Below are 16,149 nucleotides of genomic sequence, written 5' to 3' on the forward strand. Positions count from 1 at the left end.
GTCAGGGAACAAACACGTAGCTCAGGTGGCTGCAATTCCATGGAGGAAATTACAGCAGAGAAGGGGGTGAGGGGACTATGAAGTGGGGAAGGGCTGCTGTGTTATAGAAAAGCCCAGAAGAACCCCTCCTGGGGTAAGGTGGGGTTGGAGCAGAGGCCTCTGAGCAAGGAAACAGCATGTCCAGGAGAAGAGTATCTGGGCAAAGGCCCTGTGGCATGAGCTTGGATTCTCGTGGAGCAGCAGGCAGACCCCCTTGGATGGGGATGCAGGGGTCCCATGGGGGGTACAGCTCACACAGAGCCCTCAGCTCACACCTGAGTGTGTCAGGGGAGCCCAGCAGGGGTTTGAGCAAAGGAGCTCCTGCAGCCAGTTGGGGGCTATCCTGGAGAGGATGGAAACCATCCTACCCTGGGAGCGGCTAGGAAGCCAGATGGCCCTGGGCCAGCCCCACGGGTCCATGGATATCCCAGCTGGGTCCAGGTTCTCCATCCCTCCCCGTCGCTGGGCAGAGGCCACTGGAGCTGAGCACCTGGCCTTTGGGAAGCTCCTCAGCCTCCTAGGCTCGCCTGCAGATGGTTTCTGCTCAGACCCAGCTCCCACAGAGCCTGGACCTCAGGAAGGGTGCTGACAGGCCCAGAGGGAGGAGACTGGGGCGATCTCCGTGCCGGGAGACCTTTGGCTTCCCCCACATGCTCTCTGGGACTTGACTGTCTCCCCGAGACCTGTCTGGACAGTGCAGCTTCCAGGGAGGGGCTGTGATGCAGGGATGCTCTGGGGGAGGCCTGGGGACAGTCCACACGTGGTTTAAAACAGCCCCGGGGCGCAGTCAGGCGGGAGCCTGCAGATGGGGTCCTGCTCGGGCTGCTCCTTCTCTTGGGAACATTGGCGCCCCTGCCCATCCTGGTCCCACCGCCCCACTCTGGGAGAATTCAGTGCAGTCTTGCGGGCAATCGATCAGATTCGGTGCATGTGAGTACCCTGTTATCCACGCACTCAGTGATGGGGTCTTCTAGGGCCATGGATACAGCAGGAGAGAGCTGAGCTCTCTCTCCTCTTCATCTTCAACCTGCTAAGTCCTGTTTTCTCCAGGAGAGGCTGTGAGCCTGGTGGGTGGGGCGCCCTGAGGCACCTGAACCCCTCCCTCCCACCCGCAGGGGCAGGTTTGGGTAAGGGCCCAGCAGCCTCCGTCTGTCCACCCTGTGGTCCCCCCTGCGTGCACCTGGCCCTGTGTTGCATAAGCCATTGATTCTCACTGTCCCCGGTGCCGAGTCCTTCTCCGCTGTGGGATTTTTGTGGCTGCAACCTTGTATTCAGAGAAGTTCCCAAACCGTGGTGGCAGCCGGCACTTCCTCTGTCTTAATTCTGGATCCCAGTGGGCTAAGAATAGCCATGAATGTGCTGGGAGGCTGCAGAGTGTCTGTGTCTCGGCAAAGAAAATGACAGTCCTGGCCGACCCAGAAGGGAGTGTCCCGCAGGACAGCACCCATGTTTGCATCCTTCCTGGGTTTGGGCGGATTTGGACTCATCCATCATGCAAAGTGGACCCACCATGCGTTTACCTGGCACCAAACTGGGACTTGCCAAGAGGGAGACTGGGCGGGGGGACCGGCCAGGAGTGTCTCCAGGGAGAGCGCCCCTCCCTGTGCATTCAGGCGATAGGGACCCCAGGACGTCTGAGCCAGAAGCTTCCCTGGAACATCCCTTCTCTTCCCTCTGCAGCTCTGTGTGGCGTAGAAGGATGGCTGGAGCTCGGCGAGGCCACTGAGCAGGGCCGGGCTCTGTGTTCCCATCGGGAGCAAGGTGGGGGTCGGGAAGCACTGCCTGTGGCCTGGCCTCCCTGCCCGTCCATCCTGGAGTGGGGTGCCCACTCCCTGAAAAATGAAAACCTCAGGCCACCCCATACCCGTGAAGCAGGAGTCACACGCCAGCCTCTCTGGCACAGAGCGTCCAAGGGGAGTCTCCTGCTGGGTGTGTGAATGCTGGGAGTCCACCCAGAGCCTGGTATCCCCCTTCCTCTGTGTCTCAGTGGGAAACAGACAAGGAGCCTGCTGCACCGAGGTGGGGATGACATAGCCAAGCAGCGGTGGGGAGTCTGGAGGAAGGTGGGCAGGAGTCCAGGTCGAAGATACAAAGAACATGGCACTGATGTCCATTCTCCTGATGGGAAAACTGAGGCCCAGGGAGGATGAGACTGCACTGAGTTGGGGGGGGTAGATTATGGGTGATCTGGAGTCAGAATGGGAGTGTGCTGATCCTTCCTGTCAGCCCTCCTCCACTGTGCTCAGGAAGGACCATCACTGCTACCACCATCGTCTCACCATCCTCCCCATCATCATCATCACCACCATCATTACCATCCTCCCCATCATCTTCCCCGCCCTCCCAGTCATCAACCCATTGTCACCACCATCATCACAATTATCCTCACCATCCTCCTCCTCATCATCCCCATCATCACCACCATCATCCTCACCATCTCCATCACCATCATCACCATCCCCATAAGCGTCACCACCATCACCACCATCACCAAGCTTTGGGGCATGTAGAGCCCAGTCTTGGTTCACTCCTTCTCCTGTGGTCCCATCTAGGTGGTCATTTGCCCCTCTGAGCCTCCCTCTTCTCTCACAAGGTTGGGCAGGCCCCAGTATCTGGAAGACCCCCCCCTCCCCCACTGCCCTGACCTGAGCTCTTTTTCACTGTTACCGTCCTTCCTCCCACCTTTTGCCACATCAGGTGTCTAGTCTGTGGTCATTGGACTCTCCATCCTTTTCACATCGCAGGTGACCTTCCAGCTCCCGTCGATGGATACAGCTGCTGGTGGGCTGCACATCCCTGCGTTCTGAACGTGCAGTACTTACCAGTGCTCACTGGCAGGGCTGTCATGTCCAGTTGTAGAGTGTGTAAACTGTGCAGAGGCCCTGGGCAGCAGGGTGAGGGGCTGAAGTCCAGATTGCTCTCTCCTGCCGGGCTGGGTCTGGCTGCTGGGAGGCTGGGCCTCCTCCTTGTCCGCTTGGGCCACCAGCTCCCTGGGACGCACGCTTGAAGAAGAGGGTGCCTTTTTCTACTTCACATTCAGATTCTAATTTTTGGAGTGGATTCTAATTTCTTTCTTTCTTTTTTTTTTTTAAAGATTTTATTTATTTATTTAATTGACAGAGAGAGAGAGATCACAAGTAGGCAGAGAGGCAGGCAGAGAGAGTGAGAGGGAGGCAGGCTCCCTGCCGAGCAGAGAGCCCGATGCGGGACTCGATCCCAGGACCCTGAGATCATGACCTGAGCCGAAGGCAGCGGCTTAAACCACTGAGCCACCCAGGCGCCCTGGATTCTAATTTCTAATTAACATAAAGGTTGATGGGGCCCTTCTCGCTGGATTTGTCTTATTCATCCAGCGTTTGGTTGGCTTTTCTCCCCATGGACCAGTGTCAGGTGAGTCTGGTCCAGAGACCTCGCCGTTGCTGGCTGCCCCCTTGGGAGCGCATGACCACGTGGTTCTGTAGCCTGCCCCAGCATCTCCCCAGACATGTGTGTCCACGGGAGGGGAGGGGTGCTGTGAGCCTGCTCAGATAGTGCTCTCTCCGTCCTATCTTGGGGACACGTGCCCTCAGCCCATGGAAAGCTGAGCGCAGGACTCTGGTCGGCCAACTGCTCGTTATGTGGGCCGGTCATCGGCCCAGGCTGCAGCTGGCCCATAGCAGGTGGGGGAGGGGTGCAGCTGTTTGGATGAGGGGGGAGGTGCAGGCTGGGGTCTTTAGGGCTTCCGAGACGTGGGATCCTCAAAGGGCTTCCTTTCAAGAGTTGATAGTCATTGGGGGGAACTTTGGAGATGCTAGAATGATTCAGGCATGAAGAACCACCTTCTCTGTCTTCTCGTTTCTCCCAAACAGGGCAGCACACTGAGGAAGCGCAAGATGTATGAGGAATTTCTCAGCAAGGTCTCCATCCTGGGTCAGTGGCCCCGGCCCCGGTTACGATGCTCTGTGCCGCGTGGCCTCCTCCGTCTCGTCTGAGTCCTGCCTGCCGGTCCCAGCCATTTCCACGTTCCCTGCATGCCCAGCAGTTCCATCGCCCTTGGTGATGTGCAAGCATGGGATACGCACACGGATGCACCCACACAAGGCATGACCGCTCACACACGCACACAGGGACGCTCACAAGCTTGCACACACAGGTATGACTGCACACATACATGCATGCACACGCAGTATGACTGCATGCATGCACACTCTCACACACAGGCACACTCACACGCTTGCACACATACACACATGCACGCACACAGGCATGCTCACACGCACACAGGCACACTCACAAGCTTGCACACACAGGTATGACTGAATGCAGGCACATTCACACACACAGGCACGCTCGCATGCTTACACACATACACATATGCCCCCAGGTATGACTGCACACAGGCATGCTCACGCTCACACGCATACACACAGGCATGCTCACGCTCACACACTCACACACATACACATGCACACAGGTATGATCACACAGTGCACTCACACACACATAGGCACACTCACATGTTCACACACACACATGTACACACAGGTATGCCTGCATGCGTGCATGCTCACACACAGGCACACTCACATGCTTGCACACACACATACACATAGGTATGACTGCACGTGTGCATGCTCACACGTGCACCCACAGGCATGCTTGCACACATACACACATGCACACACAGGCACACACGCACCAAGAGCTCTGTCTAGTCCCCTAGGGCACTGTTATCCTTCCATCAAGTGTCTGTGGTCTCCTCCCGTGCGCTCCTCTTGTCTGTCCCTTTGCCACCAGCATCACCTCCAGCCCTTTCTCTGTGTCCATCACTTCTCAGCTGTAGTCCCATCTCGTGTTTTAGTAAACGTGGCCCACTATGTTGAGCTTCATCCCCCAACCTGTTCTGGTGTTTTCCTCAATATGGTTTCTCCTGCTGCATCTCTGCCCTTCCTTGTCCTGGGGTCTGGTAAGCGCGATGGCTCCATTTCTGTTGATTTTCAGGAGTGTCAACAACATTTCCCCGACGAGAGTGTTTAAGTGTTTTGAAGTTGCCGTAGTGTGTGTGATGATCACGGGCTGATGCCGACCAGCCCTGTCTGGGGAACTTTCAGCCACGAAGCTGATATTCCTTACCCGTGTCCAGCCCGTGACATGCGGCTGGCGACTCGCACTTTGGACGGGGTGGCTCTGGTCCATGAGAGGGGCCGTGTTTGGTAAGGTGAGGGGCCGCTGAGCGCTGAGCCTCCGGGAACCGCTGGAGACCACCGTCCAGCAGCAACCGCAGGCCAGGCTGCCGGGTAGACGCCGAATGAAGAGTATCCTCCTTTCCCAAGAACGTGATGGACTGAGGAAGGGAAAGAAGCAAAGGGCTGACATTCAGGTGAGGGCACAGGATTGGGGCGGCAGTCCTGGTCCCACGACCATTCCCCTGCCTGCGTGGTGTGAGCCGGTGGGGACCCCGGCCTGGTCTTCGGCCCTGGAGCAGCCCCGGCTCCCCGCTGGGCTTGGCCTCTGCCTGGTTGCTGCTGTCCAGACCAAAGAGACGAGAAGAGGTCTTGCTGCTAGCTTTTCCAGCACAGGATCAGAGGGAACGACAGGACAAAGCCCCCACACCAGCTCGTGGCAAACGTGGACAGGGCAAGGGAAAGGCCATAGCCGCTGCAAAGACCAGCCCCAGGAGCCAGAACTGCAGAGAAAAGCTTGGAGCTGGGGCTGCTGAGCAGAACCCAGTTAGGAAGAGAGTGTGTCCACAGAAACAGAACACGGATGCAGGGAGCCAGCGTGGAGGGAAGAACTGGGAGACGCGTCCCAGCCAGAGCCTCGGAGGTCGGCCACGGCCACGGGAGCAGAGCCTGTGCAGCAAGCCCCCAGCCCTACGGCCTTGTCTTCGGGCGTTCCTTGTAAGGGCGCAGAGTCCTGGCCGCGCGTCAGGGAGCGTAGTCCGCCTGAGCGTGATGTCCGAGGGCCTGCGGTTTCATCCGTGGTGTGGGACACGTCTCTAAGGAACAGACATGAAGGTCGACTGTGCTTCAGTAATTAAAGATTTAACAAGCTAAAAGCCTTAACAAGTAGATCTGAAGCCATTATGACAAAAGAGTCATCGGATTTTACTCAGGAGAGACGTGGTGACATGATGACATGTTCACGCCTGTTTTGATGAAATTTTCTCTCCAAATGAAGACAAGCGGACAAGATTGAGCATGGAGTCGGTGACGTGCTGGGATGGCGTGAGGCAGCCACAGAGCCACGGTGGGGCAGGACCCCCATGAGGACTCACCCCAGAACCTGGGGGATGGGGAAGGATGGGCTGCCTGGAGACGGGGGGGGGGGGCAGAGCACAGGGGCCCCTGCCAGGCCTGAGGGGTCCACGGAGGGCCAGTGCCCCTGCCCCCGAGGTAGGTTTCAGAAGAGCCCGGTTGGGGTGGGGGTCCTGTGGTGCATTCACGCCTTTATGGGCCGCATTGGGGAGCCCAGCCCAAAACCCGTAGGGAGGCCCGGTGGGCCCACTGTCAAGGCGAGCCCCCAGAGTGGCCTGTTTTCTACCCCTTTGGACCTAAAAGATGGGCACTCCATACAGTTCAACCCATCTTTCTTTTTTTTTTTTCTATCATCTTTTTTAGAGGAATCTTTTAGCAAAGAATATATCTTACATCGAAAAAAATACTCCGTTATTCTTGTTTCTTTTTTGTATTGAACTCAAGCACGATAGAGAGTTTAAGAGTTTACATTGAACAAGACGATACAGCCGGTGGGTTATGTCTCTGGGAGTGTTTCTGCTTGTCTTTCTGTCCATCCTTCTATCTGGGTCTGGGCCTGGAGACACAGCCAGGCTGCATGTCGTCGCCGCGTCGTTTCTGGGTGGCTCTTGGCAGTTTTCCACATTCTTTACACTTTGCTATATTTCTTGAGTTCTTTGTAGTGAATATGAGTAATTCAACCCAAAACAGGCCCGGCAGGGAGGGCGCCTGCAGCGGGTCGACCGGAGACCCTGTGAGAGAAGGTTCTGGTTCTTCTCTTCCTCTGGTGGTGAAAGTGCATCCCATGGCAGGCACCATGCCTGCTGTTTCTAACTTGAGGGCGTCTGTGCCCATTACCACTCCATGGTTCCAGAACCTTCTCGTCACTCTCCCCCACGAGGAAGCCCTGTGCCTGTGAGTCTGTCCCTGCAGGTGCTTGGTCTGGACATGTCCTATGAAGGGACGCTTGGCTGTGTGGTTGGTGTCATACTGGGCGAAACGAAAATTGGCTGCCGCACGAGCTGGCCCCCATGGTTTCATAGGGGCTGCGTGAAGGGTATTTTAGCTCCATGAGACAGCCCTGAACCCAGGACCCCGGGGCCCATGGTCCCCTTCCACCTCCTTTTCTCAGCTGCCGGACGCTCTCATGCACTCTGCTCAGCCCCGTCCACAAGCTCTGTTCCCTCTGCTGAATCAATTGCCAGCAAGTGCTTCTCTGTGGCAGTCCGGTGGAGCGGCCCGATTATTCTCACCAGAAGGAGAATAATCCCTTTGCCCCTTGGTCACCCTGACTGCAGAGAATCCTCTGGAGAGACACCTGCAGCCAGCGTTGGGAGGCCTTGCTCCACGCTGGCCTGACCTCAGCCCTCATCCCTCCCTCATCAGGAAGGAACGTGAAGGGGACAGTGATGCTTTGGGACCTAGAGGTTCTGGCGCATGGACACTGGGCTCCACCCATGACGGTTGTGGAATCTGGCAGGCTTGGGGGACACGGGAGCCTGGAAGACACCCCGGGGCTCCCCGTCTGGGGCCTGGCATAGTTGTGGGCCGCAGCTGCCAGCAGGACGCCAGGTGCAGAGTTGAGATCCCGCTCAGGAAAGGGGCGGTCAGGAAGGCGGCCGGTCGGCCCCGGAACCCTAAGACTCGGGACCCCAAGTGCCGTGAAAACACCCACAGGGCTTGTGCATCCTGCGTTTCTTCAGAGACTGGGTACCGTGGAAAAGCCAGGCCAGCGTCTCCTGATCTCTGGCCATTGGGGGACACAGCGCCGCGCATCCCGACTTTCAGACCTCAGAGCGTCGCCCGTTTTAGATGGAATGGAGGAAACTGTTGATGGGACAGTGGGAGCGGACTCCCCCCTGGTGGCATGATTTGCAGTTATGTGGCCCTCGGGCTGGCCCGCGTGCCGGTGTCCCGGTGAGCACAGACGTGTGCCGCCAGCTTTGGGTCCCTGAGCAGCCCGGGCCGTGCAGACCTTCCCTGACTTCCCGCCTGTGCCCGCGGCTGGCGGGAGCTGGTCCTTTACAATTCGCGGTACTGGCAGACGTCTCACAGTGGAGAAATCCCGCTCCTAACCCAGTTCTAAAATAAATGCTTTGCTTTGTATTTTTAGCCGCTGACCTACTTAAGTAGCATCTGATAAGTACAGGCCAGGGAGGGGTTTTCTGCCAAAAAAGAAATAGTTAATCAGGAAATCGTTTTCTTCCAAAGGAACGTATTGGTTTTTTTTCTCTTTTTCCTTCCCGAGGGCTGGGGATGGAGGGTGACGGGGTGGGAAGGCTCAGGGAGAGGCAGAAAGGTACCTAGAATCCACGAGAGCTGTAAAGAGGGGAGTGGCATTGGAAGTAAGCATTTTGACCTAAAACAATGGGAGGGGGGATGTGCCCAGTGCGGCAACATGGGTATGCCTGCGGTTGAACCGTGATGAATGGAGTTTCTTCTGGATGGGTAATCGCTCCAACCGCTCTGAGATATTTTACTCCGCCTAGTAGCTGCGTGCTTAGCGGTGATGGTGTTTTTGCCAGAACACAGGCAGCTTACATCTGGAGTATTTTCCCACTGGGTTCCCAGGCCCCACTTCCCGTACCCGCTGCCTGACTAAACTGCAATGCGCCCCATCCAAGACCCTGTCCCCCTGAGGACGGAGTGCTAGCCCGGTACCTCCCGCACAGCTCACGGTGAAACGCCCAGGCCCTCCCAGCACGGACGCACGCGCCCCCGTCTCACTCACTGCTGTCCCAGCGGAGGCCGGCCCGCGATGCTTCCTGGGGAAGAGCTAGGGGGCAGAGCAGGGGCACACGCTGTGGTGACGGTCTCCTTGTCGCCTGCTCTAGAGTCCCTGGAGAAATGGGAGCGCCTGACCGTGGCAGATGCCCTGGAGCCCGTGCAGTTTGAGGACGGAGAGAAGATCGTGGTCCAGGGGGAGCCCGGGGATGACTTCTTCATCATCACGGAGGTGAGTGCCGCCGGCTCGGGGTGCAGGGGACGTGGCATCCCACCCTCGCCACTCCCACGTGCGCCCTCTGTCCCGCTCACCGCCTCAGGCCCGCACTGACGCGCCTTCTTGCCCTCAAGTCTCTTAGAGAATGGCGTCGGGTCCAGGCCCACACATGTGGTGGCGTGTAAGGAGGCCACACAGCACTGAATACACGTGTGGGCTCAGTGGGGGTGGGGAACGTGAACCCACACAGAGACCTAGAGGTCTGTGTTGTCGGGGGACATGTGTACATTCAGGGCACGCGCAATCTTTCCACGCGGTTGCTTAAAACTCCATGCAAATCTATAACGATCTCATTAAAAAGCTTAGTTATTATTATTTTTTTTAATGGTTCTGGGTTCTCAGCCTGGACACACATGAGTCCCTCTGACGAGGCCCCACGACAGCTGGCTCTGGGGCTGTAATCCGCGGCGCTGACAGGGGCGAGCAGCTGCTGTGGCCGCCTGTCCCCGGGGCGGGGCAAGGCTGAGACCCCCAGTGCGAGCCGCCAGCCGGCGATGCCCAGAATGAATGGGGGGCCCGCCGCGCGGTGTGGGCAGCCCTGGTGACGCAGGCCCAGAGGAATGCTGCCGTCTGTTGGGCTGGCTTCCTCCTCCCGTGGCGCTCGAGGGCGGAAGGATTTCACGTTCACGGTCATTAAAGCACATTCTTCAGCTGTGTCTTTTGCCGCCGGGACAAGGGGAGCCCTTGGTGTGGCAGCGTGGGGGCCCAGCGTGGCTGTGGGCCATCCCTGCTGGGTCTCGGACACAGAACTCAGTGCCTGTGAGCCATGTTCTCAGGTTAGAGTAAGAGAAGGCGAGTCCGCCAGGCTGCCGGTGTGGGCGGTGAGGCTCGGAGCCGAGCTTGGTGACACGCAGCCCGTAAAGCAAGAGCGACACGGATAAGTTCCCACGGACACGCAACACAGATTTGGTGTGTGTGACTCTAGTCTGGGCTCCTGCAAAACCCTTCCTAGGAGGTCATGTCTGGGTCTCTCCTCTCCACAGCCTGTCTGCCCCTTCTGGCAGGAAATTTCCAGAAGGCCATGGAGTCTAGTGGGAGAAGAGTGGAAGGGGAGACATGTGTGTGCAGGAACACCTGAGGCCCCAGGGTGGTGCTGGGTCATACGGCGAGCATGCTCACGGGGTCCTGGTCACCTCCCCTCCCCCGTTCCAACTCCAGGCCTGGGACAGACCCTGCTTGCAAGTGGCGGGTAGGCCCCACGTGCACGGGTGCTAGCAAAGGACGCTGCTTCCAGCCTGAGCTCCTTGAGAGCCAGGTAACCATCTCCAAAGGGATCCCCAGCGCAGAAGCACTCTAAGCGGCATGGCTCGAGGTCCTGAGGGTGGGAGGCCCACTCCACACTTTCCTTTCCTTTCCTTGAAAAGGAAAAGGAAGGAAGGTGGAACGACTAAACCCCAGGCAGGATGTGGGCTGAATGTGGTCCACCCTGACTCAGAGCCCGTCATTGGGGCGGGAGGCCGGCCAGGCTCTCCTCTTTGCTCCTAGAGGTGACGTTCCCAAGACTTCTGCTGCAGGGTTGGGTGGGCGGCCCTGTTTATATCCTGTGTAGTCCTCCTGCACGTCCAGGAGGGGAGCTGGGGCCTTTGAAAGGACGAGAAAGCTCATCTTGCTTCCAAAGCAGCTGTGGCTACCGGGGGACAGAGGGGCGGGGTGGGGATAGGGTGCCGCCCCTCGGCCCCATGCCCCAGACCATCTGACCTCTCACCTGTGGCCTCGGATGTGACACCGTGTCTGGGTCTGTGTGAGCCTGGCACTTTGTGGTTAAGAACATGAGTCTCACGTGGAGGCGGAGAGGGTCCCTCTGGTCACCCCATTCCCCGAATCTGCGTTATAATGTGAACGACTGCAGGGTCCTCGCTGCCCTCCTGGGCAGGTGCGGTCTGACTCACAGGAGGGCCTTGGCAATGTGCCAGACGCCTGGGACATGCCAGCCCTTGTGTGGGGCACCCAGGCTGGTCATGGGGGGCTCTCCGACCCTCGTCCTTGGGGCTCTCCTTCCTGGTGCCAGTGACTGTGCTCTGAGATGCCTCAGGCCTCAGCTTATCAGTTGGGTCCGGAGCTCCGAGTCAGCGGCCACTTAACGGCCCCCCTTGGACATCCAGCCCACTGCATCTCCACACAAGCAGCCCCAGCCGAGGGAGGGCACCCGGCCAGGCCCCAGGCCTAGTGGGAGGGGACAGACGGCGGCTGTAAGTCACTGAGCCCTGGAGCTGCCTGTCGTCCTCAGTTGTCACCATGATGATCCCTGCATGGGGCCACCCTGGGCCAGTTCAGAAGACTGGGCCAAGGGGGGGGGGGGGTGTGACACCAGCAGAAAAGCACAAATCCTTTCCTGCTCTAGGTTTATCTACATTAATAAGAAGCTTGTGCTCACAGGGCTGATTTGGCCCAGAGACGCATTTGTATTGGCCTGTACAGTGGGTTTTTTAAAAAACATTTGAGTTAATTGTCAGAATTTAAAAATCAAGATATTTCCCATAACAATCTGGATCTCTTCCCCTTAAAAATATGGTACCCGACCACCTTGGACCCACATCCCTATCTAGCTGGGACCAGCAGACCTGAGGGGTGGGCCCCTGGGGGTGGCAAAGAGCCCTGTTAGCCTCAGTCCCCACCCGGCCCTCGAGCCTGCTCGGCAGGCCCTGCAGGTTTCAACGGTGGTGGCCTTAGTGCTTGTGCTCTCCAATCCGCGGGAGTCAAACCCATTAGCCCTGAAAATTGTCCATTGTTTGCTCTGGACTGAGGCCGCCGCCCAACCAGGTCCAAGACCACCGCGTGAAGCATGTGTGAGAGGCACCGATCGGCAAAGTGCCCTCGCAGGACGCCAGGGAAGGGAGCTGTTACCCAGTGTGTTCCTCCTGATGACGCGAGTGGGCGATTTCCGGGCCCAGGTTGTGTTATGTGAGTGTCTGCTCCCTGCCAGGGAGGTCTGGTTAGGGCTCAGCGATGCTTCCTGGGGGGACACAGCCAAGGCCGCACTGCCCGCCAGTGTCAGCCATGCACCCTGCTGGCCGGGTCTTGCTCCTTGCTCCCACGTTCCGGGTGTCCGCTGCATGTGTACATGTACGTGGGTATGTGTGCAGGCATGTGTGTGCGTACGTGTGCGGGCGTGTTCGTGGGTATGTGTGTGTGCGTACGTGTGCATGTGTGTGCGTGGGTATGTGTGCATGTACGTGGGTATGTGTGTGCGTACATGTGCATGTGTGTTCATGGGTGTGTGTGCGTGCGTGCGTGTGTGTGTGCGCGTGGATACGTGTGGGTGGGCACAGCAGAGAGTCGGAGCACACCTCGGTCTTGTCAACGGCACGGAGAACAGTGAGTGCCACTCCCTGCGTCCACACGTGTGTTTCTTCTCCCTCCACTGGCTGCAGGGGCTGCTGGGGAGGTCCTTCCTGGGGTCACGCCCGCTCCGCAGGCATCCCTGCTGCTCATCCGGCAGCCAGGGGACAGCGCGCGGCCAGGGGAGCGGTGGGGTGACGGGGACTGTCCCGGCTCCGTCCAGGGACTGGGTCCTCCCCGTGGACGGGTGTGGGAGCTCTCGCACACTAATGCAGGTGTGTGGCTCTGGAATGTAACCCGATGCTCCCAGAAATGTATTCGAAGTCGTCTCCTTGGCAACTTGGATTTTTTCCCTTTTCCTGTGATCAGCCGGGTCGGGTAGGTCACCCGGGACCCCAGGGTTTGCAGGCATCAGAGGCTCGCTGTGGTTTGCTGCGCTGCCAGAGGCGGCCCTGTGGCCACACCTGCCAGGCACATGGGTCAGGCCCGCCAGCCCTGCTCCCCCGCTGGCGCCCCGCGAGCTCCTGGGGGGGTCGCAAGTGGGGCTGGAGGACGCCTGTCCCCTGGGGGTGTCGCCACGGCCTCGGGAGGCTGTCTGGGTGGTCTCTGGTTTAGATGCCCAGGAGTCGACCAAGAACATTCTAGAACAAAGCAGGAGAAGGTAGTGCTGGTTGTGGGTTTGTAGAGCAAGCACTTTCACTCTGGACGCTGTGCCCTTGGTTAGATAGTTTTGGAGATCCCGGTGGGCGTTCGGTGGCTGATGTTTCCATGGGAGCAGAGACCCCCCACACCACACACACGGGACATGCAGTAAGGATGGCCTGTGTTCTTCTGGGAGACTTGGCAGGAAGTGTCCAGGTGCGTGATCTCTCTGGTTTGAATTGTCCTCTTTTCCTTCTGCTAATGGCACACGTGCATGTTGTAACGCGCCAACCCCCAGTTCCTCGCGCTGTGACCCCTGCCCCACGGAGATGGCAGGAAAGGGGCCTAGGTCCTGCAGGTCCCTGCCGTGAGAGTTTTATGGGTCAGTTTGGCCAAGCCATGGTCCCCAGATGTCAGATGTTTGCTCAACCACTCTAGATGTTTTTGCAGAGGTTCAGATGGGATTAACAGTGACATCAGCTGATGTTGGGTGAAGGGGTAGATCTTCCATGGTGTGGGTGGGCCTCCTCTGATCAGTTGAAGACTTTCCTTAAGAGAAAGAAGACAGAGGCCCTCCAAGAAGAGACGCTTCCTGCCAGCTGCTGGCCATGCAGATTTTGAACTTGTGGTCCCCGCTGTCATGCAAGCGAATTCTGTAAGGTGAACGTCTATCCACACATACATCCCACTGGGGGTTTCTCTGCAGAACCCCTTTCTGATGCCCCTGCTTCTTGGCTTTTCCAGAACAGTCTGGCCTTTGTGTAGGTGGGTGTGTAGGGCCCTCAGGCCCAGGTCTGGGCACTGGGTGCCTGCTGACGTACTTGCTGTGAGGAATGGGGGCTGCAGGACCTGGGCTGGGGCTTCGGCGGACTGGCTGGCTTGGTGCTGTCCATCCTTGTTTCGTCAGAGCAACAAGGGGGAGCCAGGCCCCTTGTCTCCTCATGCTGTCGCCCGGCTGAGTGTCTGCTCTGTTTGACAGAAGGTCCTTGAGTTTGTTTCCTTGTGTGTGTCCTCCCTGCAGGTCCCCCAGGTGTGGCCGAGCCTGGCAGAGACCCCCCCTGTCCTGCACAAGTGCGGCCAGTGGCCCCCTTAGTCATGAACACCTGCCGGTGGGTGGGAGCCTAGTGTGGAAGACTGGGTGGGGCTTCAGGACCCCCCCAGCCTCAACTGAACCCAGGGTGAGGTGGTGTCTCTGTGGGGCAGGCCCCCCCGGGAGAGGCGGTCTTCCTGTCTCCTAGCCCTGCAAACACCAGCTACGCCTGAATCCCCTCGACACTGGATCCCCAGAGCTCTAGGGAAACGTTCCCAGCAGTTGAGTGAGACCCTTGCCCTATAAACCCGGCGATGGACATGGAACAGGCACTGGGCCTTCCCGGGGCCAGGACCTGCAGCAGCCCGTGGGGTGAGGCCGACCGGGTCCTCCTCAAGGAGAGGGTGTCGGGCAGAGAGAGAACGAGTGTCTGTGCCAAGACCTGCCTCCTGGTTCCTGTGCTCCAGGAAAATGGACAAGGGTGTGGATGGGGCTCAGCGCTGGGCTGTGTGGCCCCACTTTGCATCCCCATGAGGACCCTGCCAAGACGGGGGCTGGGGCAGGGGTTGGGGGGGACGATGAGGGCAGCTGGTTCCCATAAAATTCCGACAGAGAGCTTCCCGCTCCATCCTGCACCAGCTGGCCACCGGGGAGGCGTTACCATGGAAACTCCAGATTTGGCTTATCTGCCCTCTTAGCAAATTAATTTTGTGAATGTCCACCGTGCTGAAGCGGTGGGACCTCCATTGCTCCCCAGGCCGCCTTCTGGCCAGTGCCTCGCCCCGCTCGCCGCTCAGACATGTGGACCCCTCTGGTGGGCGTGCAGATTCACCAGGATCTCAGAGAGCAGGAATGGGGTCGCCCCACGCCCTGCTGGGTGTGTTCTTCTTTGCTTGGGGTTGTCTGTGACTCGGACTGTGCTGTGCCCTCACTGCGCGCTGGCTGGGGAGTGGGCGGCAGCCACTGGCAGCTAGGTATTTATTTGGAGAGGAGTGAAATCGCCCCACGGACTTGGCACAGACTCGCCTTGGGTCCCAGGCCAAAGCAGGGTCCCTGGAGGTGGTACGGTAACCCGCGGTGGTAGCAGGTGGGCCTGGCGGCAGCAGGGACACCCCCACCAACTGGGACAGTGAGGTGTGCAGGTTGGGACTGGGGGCCGGAGGTCCAGACAGAGATGGATGAAGGGTGTGTGTCCAGGAGGAGGCTGCAGGTCAGTGGTGAAGGATGGCTGACTGACCCAGTCTTCTTTAGCAGAAAGGTCACAGGTTTCCTTCTGGCCCGGCCCGAACTAGAGGAAGCCCGTTTCCAGAGCGCCTGGGGCCTGGGTTGACGCCCTCTCTTAGCGCCCAGGCTTGGTGGGGGTGGCCTGAGGTCACAGGTGTTTGCTGGCCTGCTAGCCTCAGTCCCCAGAAGGAGAGACAACAGAGTTTTCAGAGAAGTTCTTACTCCCTGACTTGTAAGGCTTCATTTTTTAGGGCAGTTTGAGGTTCACAGCAGAACTGAGTGGAAGGAGCCGAGATTTCCCGTATCCCCTGCTCCCCCCACAGGCTGCCCCATGATCCGTGTCCCCCAGACGGGGTATCTCACAATCAGCCCCATGCAGACGCGTCGTTGTCACCCAGAGACCACAGTTGGCGCCAGGGTCCCTCTGGGTGGGGGTGCATTTTGTGGGTCTGGACAGTGACAACCGGTGTCACCCCACAGTGTCGCCTGGTGTTCGCGGCCCTGAAAGTCCCCCGGCACCATCTGTCCCTCTGCCCCAAAGCCCCGGCGGCCGGCCCTTCCTGCCGGTGTGCACAGCTCTGCTTCCCCAGAGCACCTGGCCCTTCGGGTCGCATGGTGTGACATTTGGGTGGGTCTCTGTAATCAGCGTGCAGATTGGCGGCCCACGGTCTGCATGGAGCATGGGAGCCGCTACCCTGCTCGGGGGTCATCTTGCTGGG

General features: G+C 58.7%; 1 protein-coding gene across 3 annotated transcripts in view; it reads left to right on the forward strand.

Moving 5' to 3' along the window:
• PRKAR1B (protein kinase cAMP-dependent type I regulatory subunit beta) overlaps positions 1 to 16,149 on the forward strand; it is an 80,406-nt gene that overhangs the window by 55,788 nt on the left and 8,469 nt on the right. For all 3 annotated transcript variants that reach the window (XM_045993533.1, XM_045993532.1, XM_045993534.1), the window contains 2 exons: positions 3,888 to 3,948; positions 9,089 to 9,210. In XM_045993533.1, coding sequence (XP_045849489.1) covers positions 3,888 to 3,948; positions 9,089 to 9,210 — 183 coding nt within the window. The remainder of the gene's footprint in view (positions 1 to 3,887; positions 3,949 to 9,088; positions 9,211 to 16,149) is intronic.

The sequence above is a fragment of the Meles meles genome, chromosome 21 (assembly GCF_922984935.1).
Source record: "Meles meles chromosome 21, mMelMel3.1 paternal haplotype, whole genome shotgun sequence".
NCBI classification, from domain to species: domain Eukaryota; kingdom Metazoa; phylum Chordata; class Mammalia; order Carnivora; family Mustelidae; genus Meles; species Meles meles.